Consider the following 9,567-nt stretch of genomic DNA (forward strand, 5'->3'; position numbering starts at 1 on the left):
CACACTCAAAAGGAATCCCTTATGGGGTTTACGGCCAAAAGAAATCCACACAAGGTGGTTTATGGCCTAAAGGTGCCTAGAATGGTGTTTATGGTCAAAGTTTGGTGGCTTGAGGAGGTTTACGGCCAAAGTGGGTTATGGGAAGTAGTTCACGGCCAAAATCATCCCACAAAGTGTAGTTTATGGCTATAGTGCTTCCTAGGGGTGTCTTCATGGTGCTAAAGTAGATAAATTCTAAGATGTTGGATTTATGGTTTGTGTGATAAATAGTTTTGACATAAATCAAATACCACATTTGGTTGCATTGTTCATGAGAGTTTAGGGTAGTATAATTCCCAAAAATTACCTTACCATATCATAATAATATCATATCTACAACTATTACACATACATGACTCTTTTGGCTTGGTTTCTAGACTTGGAAATTCTCAGTTGTGACATCATCCCCCCGTTAGAGGGAATTTCGTCTCGAAATTCTTTAGAAGTCATTCTTACGGACTAGCGAAGAGATGAGGGTATTTCTGCATCATTTGATCCTCACACTCCCATGTGAATTCCGGTTCGCGCTTGGCGTTCCATCTAACCTTCACAATTGGGATGCGGCTTTATTTCGTGCGTTTGACTTCTCTATCCATAATCCCGAAAGGCTGCTCGACGAATAGAAGGTTCTCGTTCACTTCGATATCATCTAGCGGAACTATGAGGGTTTCGTCTGATAGGCACTTCTTTAGGTTTGACACATGGAATACAGGGTGTACATTACTGAGTCCAGAGGGTAGTTGGAGTTTGTAGGCTATCGGACCGATCCGTGCAAGGATCTCGAATGGTCTAATGTATCGGGGATCTAGTTTACCTCTTTTTCCAAATCGTATCATCCCTTTCCAAGGGGAGACTTTTAATAGCACTTGGTCCCCCACCTGGAATTCCATAGGCTTTCGCCTTTTATCTGCATAACTCTTTTGTTGGTCCGGCGATGCTTGGAGTCGTGCTCGAATTTAGGTTATCTTTTTCGTGGTTTCTCGAATAATCTCGGGTCTAGTGAGTGTGCTATTGGACGTTTTCCTTTTTCTAGCTATGTTTCTCCCACCTCTACCCAGCAGAGGGGCGATCTGCACTTCCGGCCATACAAGGCCTCAAAGGGGGCGACTCCTATACTCGTGTGGTAGTTGTTGTTGTATGAGAATTTGATAAGGGGCAGGTGAGTATTCCAAGCTTTTCCAAAGTCTATTACACATGCCTGGAGCATTTCTTCCAGAGTTTGAATGGTTCACTCGCTTTGGCCATCCGTCTGAGGGTGGTAGACAGTGCTCATATCTAGTTGGTTTCCCAAAGCTTTCTGGAGCGATTGCCAAAAACAAGAGGTAAATCTGCTATCCCTATAAAAGATAATAGATATGGGTACCCTGTGGAGTCTCACTATTTTTTAAGGTATATTCGCGTTAGTCTTTCCATCTTATACGTCTCCTTTATTGGCAGGAAATAGGCGGCTTTTGTTAACCGGTCAACGATCACCCAGATAGCATCCAGACAGTCTGTTGTCTTGGGTAATTTGGTTATAAAATCCATTTTTATCCCCTCCCATTCCCACTCGGGTATTTAGAGTTGTTGAACTAGTCCCAAGGGCTTTTGATAGAGCATCCTCGATGCTAAGGTTCTCTAATTTGAAGTCTATAGCCTCAAAAGTCATTCGCTTTCAGGATCCTGAAGCCTTAACCATAAGATCTATATGAGATCTATTCGGGAGTGGAAGAATAACACCTTTTTCCTTCTTGAATCTAATTAGACCACTGGTCATATCATATTCAACATCCGTCAGACCAAAGCAGGCCTTGGGCCGAGTAGTCTTAGAACCTGCCAGAAATCCCTGTCAAAATGGAATCCTCTAAAAAGACATATCCAAGAAAAATAACATTACCAGTGGCCATAGAAGCAGAAGTGGAGGAACCCTTTTAAATACTGGAATATTCAAGATTGAACGACCTCTCAACTGCGGGAAGTGTGAGGAACTTGGAAATCTTGTCCTCAGAATCACCAACGAAAGGAATAAGCTCCTCAAACCTGAACGCTGCATCAAAACAAACAAAATAAGTGAAGTAAATTTAAGGATCCTTGATATCTAAATTTATTTCCTACCCTTTTAATCCATGTTTTTGTATGGGAATCCCCCTCAGGAATTGAGTTGCGTCTCACGAAGAATATTTTTCTTTCTAAGTGCCATCATTTTGTCTATATTTCTGAATGAGGTGGGGTTTGTTTGTCTTAGCTCTTAACAGGAAACGAGAAGAACTGAAAGTAGAAAGATCATAGATGAAGGCCAACTCAGGTAATCCAATGTCCATATTCTTGGACTGATTCAGGCGATCGATCCAAAAGAGGATCCTCCAAACTACGGGCATAGTTTGGATATAGGAGATTTGTATACACAGAAAGAAATCACGAATAATACCAGTAAAAGGATAAGTTAAACCAAGAGAGAATGGGTATTATGGGAAACAAACCCACGTTGCAGACGCAAAATCAAGTTGAACGATAGCCTCAAAAGGACGGAAAAACCACATCAGAAAGGAAATCCCCGATGGCTTTCAACGATTCCATGTCTTCATTGTCGAAAGAACAAACCTCATCATATGTTAAGATTGCTTCATCACTAAAATCGTTCTCGGAGGGAATAACAACACCAACTCGAGAGCGACTATTTTCTTAGCCATGAAAAGGAAAATCTAAACAACGGAAGAAAAAATAAAAGGAGAAAGGATTACCTTCACAACGAGATGATGACGACTTGGGAGAGTAAAAAGAGGAGTTACCAAAAGCCCTCATTCATAGCTAGAAAAAGATATTAGAGATGATTTGACCATTTCTCGATTATCTCGATAAAGATAAGACCTATCCATTAAGGACTAATTTTAAGTTCCTCTTTTAAAATTTAATTTAATTTAAGTTATTCCTTCAACATTTCCGAAACTGACATTACATTTTCAGGAATAGCTTGGGGGCAATTGTTAGGTCCAGGATCCTTACCATATTCAGGATCCTCAAATGTAAAAGATCCTCAGCTACCTCAAGATCCCGACTAATTACCTTTATTATTTTTATTAATATTTATAATGGTCATATTTTGTCTATAACTAACATGTGTGCATAAGTAGTCAAGGGAAGTACAATTCTCAACGAAGAATCATCTCAACAATGCTAAAGACCCGTAATACTTGGTCAAATAACGTTCATGAAGCTGGTCATAGAGGATCCCACAAATATCAGACATTTTGTTGGCTAGTTTAGACTATAAATTAACACTTGTATTCTACACACAAGACATGGTTCTTTAGTCTAATCTTACTCTATGAAATTCTTTACTCATTCTTACTAAGAATTCACTGTAATCATCATTTTATATCAATAAAATCATCAAGGCAGGTGATACTTATCACCTCCCAAGGTTTTATGTCGGAGATCCTAGCAAGGATCAAGGGCTTTCGTTGTAAACCATTGTGTCACTTTCTTTTACCTTTTGCTATTACATAATCTGAACATCACAACCTCTCATTCAATTTGGTTAATTAGTACTTGTGTAATTTTTGACCAAAACACAAGGGTTTAGGTAAAAACCCTGTATTGACTATTTTGGCACTTATGCTCCAGTAACACAGATTTCTAACAATATACCGTTGGTTGCCTTGGCGGTCATACACAATTTTATTATTCATCAGATGGATGTGAAAACAATCTTCTTGAATGGTGAACTTGATGAAGAAGTTTACATGAGACAACCGGAAGGTTTTGTTATTCCTCGAAATGAGCATAAGGTTTGTAAACTTATGAAATCTTTGTATGTGATGAAACAAGTGCATAAGCAATGGTATTAAATGTTTGATGAGATTAACTTATCAAGTGGATTTATATTAAACCAATGTGATAAGTGTGTTGATAGTAAATTTGATTCTACTGGTTCGGTTTTCATCATTTGTTTATATGTGGATGACATAGTAATCTTTGGAACAAACCAAGATCAAGTACATGATGCAAAGATATTGTTGTTATCTAAGTTTTCCATTAAGGACATAGGGCAGGCTGATGTAATCCTTGGGATAAGGATTAAATGGATGAACAAAAGGATTATTATGACACAATCACATTATATTAAGAAAATTCTCAATAAGTTTAACTTTGTTAATTGTTCTCCGAGGAGTACCCCCATGGATCCTAGTGTGAAATTAATGCCTAATAACGGCAAGACCATTTCATAATTGGAATGCTCTAAGGTAATTAGAAGTTTGATATATGATATGAAAAGCACCATACCTGATATTACCTATGTTGTGAGAATATTGATTAGATATACTAGTAATCCTAGTACTCAACATTTGCATACAATTCAAAGATTATTTAAGTATCTAAAAGGAACGTTGATTGTGGTTTGAGTTACTTGGGATATCCTTTGGTCCTAGAAGGGTATTCAAATTCAAGTTAGATTTCATACTTAGAGGATTATTCCTCAACAAGTGGTTGGGTATTCTTACTTGGGGGATGAGCTATATCTTGGGCTTCCAAGAAGAAAACTGACATTACAAGATCTATAGTGGAGTCTATATTTGCTGTGTTAGCTGCTGCTAGTAAAGAAGCAAAGTGGTTGAGAAATTTAATTTATGAGATTCCATTGTGGCAAAATCCGATTGCACCTATTTCTATCCATTATGATAGTGTTGTCACTTTGGCTAAGGCGTATAACCAAATGTATAATGGAAAGTCTAGACACTTGGGTGTTAGACATAACATGATCAAATAATTAATCATGAATGGTGTAGTTTCGATTGAGTTTGAGAGAATCCAACAGAACTTGGCAGATCATTTGACAACATGTTTGGCAAGATACTTAATGCATAAGTTTGTTATTCGGATGGGTTCAAAGTTCATTTAAGTCAATAATGGTGACACACCCAATTCCTTTCTAATATAATGTTAAAACTTGAGTTCAATGTGGAATGCTACACTTATAGACTGGAACACATAATGAATCATCCTAGGTATATGTTCGATACTGCAGTAGGTAAGGTTGAACTTTAAGTTCTTAATAATTCCTTTGAAAAAGTGTATTGCATGTACATGATATAAAGGAATTACCTCTATGATTGTGAAATCTAGTCACCCATCAACAGGCTATGTATATGTGCTTTATATAATCATGAGAGGATTAGGACACACAACTTAATAATATTGTCATGTTATTTAGATTTCTTGGGAATTGTAACTTGTTTGTATTTTATCTTTAGGTATTCAAATGGGTTGACAGGTTCAATCATTAGGACATCTAGATTCTCGAATATTTGAAATGTGTAAAAAACTAATATGAAAATGTAGTTTTTTATTTTTGAATTTTGAGATATATCAGAACTCTCTCTCTCTCTCAGGTTTTTAAAACACATAAAAATTACACACATCGTATTCTCTCTCGTTCTGATTAATTTTGTTGTGCCTAGAATCTAGATTGTTCCTTTAAGGACTATCAAAGATCGAATTTCTCGTAACCCACACATATATGAGAAATATCAATTTAGAAAGTAAACCAACACGATCCTTGAAGAATCCAGTGATTAACTATTCTGTTTCTACCCTGATTTTCTAACAACAAAGGCATCAGATCATGGGATCATGACGGAGAAGGAAGGGTTTATAGGATAAGTCAATCAACTGTGGCTTATGGATTGTTCATGTTAATAGTAGCTAATTACAAAGTAATGGTGACAAGATGTTAGAATAGAATACGGTGTTGGAGAAAAGAACGAAAAGCCCCTATGTATGGAATGTGAGACTTCTTAATGGAAACATAAACATTGGGGGGCTAATGTGATGGATTTGGAAACATAAGAATGTATTGTTGAAAATTTTAATAAAAAAAATATATGTATTTTTATTAAGCTTTGGACACATTTCAATATAAATATATTGTATAATTTATTAATTGTTAGTAGGTTATGTTCTCCTCGGTAAGAGCTTCGAAACGATATATGTTGTGTCCAAAACAGAAAATGTGTAAATAAGATATAGATGCTCAAAGATGAGTATTTGAAAATAAAGTTTAAATAAAGTGGCTGTGGAAATATGTCTCACATAGGAAAAACTGTTAACTCTTAGTGGGTTTATAAGGATAGATGTATAATAGGTTTTACAAGCTTCTTTACATAGTTTTACTCTAACACATATACGAGCGCATGGGTGCAAATTATGGATTTTGTAGACAAAATTCAGTGAACTCATGTGTGGGCGCGGTCTGTGGACACGAATTCAGTTCTAAGATTTCGTGCCCACGTAAGTCACATTTTTGCAGAACTTTATAGTTTTGATCCCTAATATAATTTTTGTAACTGACATATTTAATGTGAGTTAATTCATTTAATTTTGAAGTTTGGTGTATAAAGAGACCTTGCATTCTCATTCCAATACACCCTGATTAAATACTCTCTTATCATTTTCTCTGTGTATAAGTTCCGACGAACTTTTCAGGTAAGTGGTCAAATTCAACAATATATACTGTTTCTATTGTTGTACTCTAGGAATATACGTCAAATCTATTTAAGAAAATCGTGTCAAACGCGAGCCTCATTCAAATTGTATTATAATTCACTGATTATTTATTTTGCAAATTTATTATTGAAAAATAATTGCATCAAAATTTCAAAACTATGACCAACGTCGTAAGAGAATATACATTACATTGAATTTATAATTTACTCAAAAACAAAATATTATTGAATAGATACACTTTTACCCTTTTATAAAGTATATTTGTCATTTTCAAAACTGTGGTATGGTAGTGGGTACCCCTACCCTGTAATTTAGAAATTTGAAATGATAAGGGCTAGCTCATGGGCCTCGCAGGACCAGTGACCGTACACAAACGTAAACTAGTTCAAATACTCGTTAAAGTACAATCCTTTTTTTTTTCGTTGCTTTTGTTTCTTTACTACCACTTTAAATCTCACATTATACGTTATATACACGCATCACTTTTTATATGAAAATATTACATTTTTATTAAAATAAATTTAATAAAACATTACGTAAAATCACTTAATAATCTGATAATATAAAAAGTACCCTAAAATTATTTATATATTTTAAAGAGATTATAATTAATTTCTGCAAATTGAACTAGCGACTGATGTGTGAGAACTACTATTTTTTATATTAGAAAATCCTTGAACACTCAAACTATTAGACATCCATGGTAATAAAAATAATTATATGATTTTTGTGTTTATTAAAATCATTTAAATTTATGCTTATGTTTAAATCTGTATGTTTTGTAACCCGTACGTCCAAATGAACTAGTCATATAAGCTTAATTAATGATCACCAGATCTACTCTAATAAATAAATGTTTTTTTGTCACATGTCATCTTTTTCTTCATTTGGACATATGATATTTTCTAAAAGTTTTAAATTTTTTATTTTTTACTTGTTATTTTATTGTATTTTTCATTTATTAAATTATAATTTCACATTTAATATGTAAGGTAATATATATGTTAGGTATTTATTAAAAAGAGTTTATATATGTAATGTATTCAATACATTAAAGCCTCATTAATTTTAATAATTCAAAAAAATTCTCATTTTTTTTATAAATTCAAACTTTTCAAATTGTTAAAATTTTATATATTTTTTTAAATAAATTCATGTAATACATGAGTCTTACACCTACTAAAATTATAAAATTATCCGATTTTTCTAGATATAAAATTAATACGATACATTTTTTTGAGCAAAATATATTAGGTGATGTTTTTCTTGATTTCAGGCTTTATATTATAAGTGTTAATTTTTTTTATCTTTAATATTTAAGTTTCTTAAATTTTTTGTTAAAGACAAGAATACCTATTGTAGATATAATGATTTTATAAAACATAAATAGATAATTTTTAATTACTCTGAAGTGTGATGGAGTCAAATCGACATGAATTCATTGATACGTACATCGCAGTCTTCTTTACACGCTTCAATCCTTTTAATCTGCCATGTCATTATCACTAACCCTAAACCCTCTACCCTTGCCACGTCACCCCTATTCCAAACACCAGAACCTTACAGCCTGGCATCAGCCCACCATCTCCCAATCACATCCCGCCAGGTGGCACTCCATTGATGGTGACTCCCTACAGCTGTCTCCACTATATAAACACAATCCCTTCCCCTCTCTATTCACTAAAAACATTCATCCTTCTCCCTCTTTCCTTTCAACTTTCTAAATTCTAGTATTCTACCCCTTTCATGGCAAGTAATTACCATTTTGCCACTCTCCTTATCTCCCTCCTCGCAATCTCTGTTTTCCAAACATCTTTCTCTGCACTCGTTAAAGAGCAGCCGCTACTCCTCAAATACCACAACGGCGCCCTTCTCCGAGGTCCGGTCACCGTTAATCTTGTTTGGTACGGCAAGTTTACACCCACCCAACGCTCCATAATCGTCGACTTCTTACAGTCTCTGAACACCGTCAAGGGGACACGAAAGGCGGCGACGCCGCTTCCCTCCGTCTCCTCATGGTGGAAAACCACCGAGAAGTACCATAACGGATCCTCTGTTACCGTTGTCGGAAAACAAATCCTCGACGAGAACTACTCACTCGGGAAGCTTCTGAAAAACTACCATATCCAATACCTTGCCACCAAAGTCGCTCAACCGAAGTCCATCAACGTCGTGTTAACTGCAAAAGAGGTTGGGGTCGAAGGGTTTTGTATGAGCCGATGTGGTACTCACGGGTCGACTAAAGCGAAGCCGAGGGTGGCGTATGCGTGGGTCGGGAATTCGGAAACACAGTGCGCCGGTCAGTGTGCTTGGCCGTTTCATCAACCGATTTACGGCCCACAGTCGCCGCCGTTGGTTTCTCCGAACGGCGATGTTGGTGTCGACGGAATGGTGATCAACTTAGCGACGGTGTTAGCCGGAGCTGTGACCAACCCGTTTAACCAAGGTTATTTTCAGGGTCCGGCGACTGCGCCGTTGGAAGCGGTGTCGGCTTGTACGGGAATGTTCGGGTCGGGTTCTTATCCGGGTTACCCGGGTGATGTTTTAGTGGATAAGAGTACGGGTGCGAGCTACAATGCGCACGGGTTAAATGGACGAAAGTACTTGGTCCCAGCTATGTGGGACCCTAAAACCTCTGCGTGTACTACACTAGTCTAAGGGGGTGTGATCTGGTGCTACGTGGTGTTGCCACTTTGTGGTGTAACTCGGATGTTTGTCGTCTTGTATGACGTGTAAATTCTGATCTTTTTTTTAAAGCATGTATAAAAAAAAGTTTGTGACTGGTATAAATAAGTTGTCTTTTTATTAAGTAAACTGAAGTTGCAGAAAGATAAAGTGTGTTGGGCTGTTGGGCACCCCGTTTAAGATGAAAAAAAGGACCACAAGTTATTATTCTTTAAAGAATTGATTATTTTATCGAATATGGTTTTATAGAACCTGGTATATTAAATAGTATATTCTTAGAAAATTAAAAAGCAATGATTATGTTTTATTTAATATTTTTCAGAATGGGACGTGTGTCACGGACTTATGACTTCATGTCAT

The 9,567-nt window shown here is 36.1% G+C and overlaps 1 protein-coding gene across 1 annotated transcript; it reads left to right on the forward strand.

Annotated features, from left to right (window-relative positions):
* Window positions 1–8,187: 8,187 nt before the first annotated feature.
* EXL2 (EXORDIUM like 2) lies at window positions 8,188–9,336 on the forward strand. Its single transcript, XM_079009577.1, has one exon. It carries the CDS (start codon window positions 8,269–8,271, stop codon window positions 9,178–9,180), a length of 912 nt encoding a protein of 303 aa, XP_078865703.1. The 5' UTR covers window positions 8,188–8,268; the 3' UTR covers window positions 9,181–9,336.
* The last annotated feature ends 231 nt before the right edge of the window (window positions 9,337–9,567 follow it).

The sequence above is a fragment of the Lactuca serriola genome, chromosome 7, assembly GCF_051521515.1.
Source record: "Lactuca serriola cultivar US96UC23 chromosome 7, Lser_US96UC23_V15, whole genome shotgun sequence".
In the NCBI taxonomy this organism is placed as follows: Eukaryota; Viridiplantae; Streptophyta; class Magnoliopsida; order Asterales; family Asteraceae; genus Lactuca; species Lactuca serriola.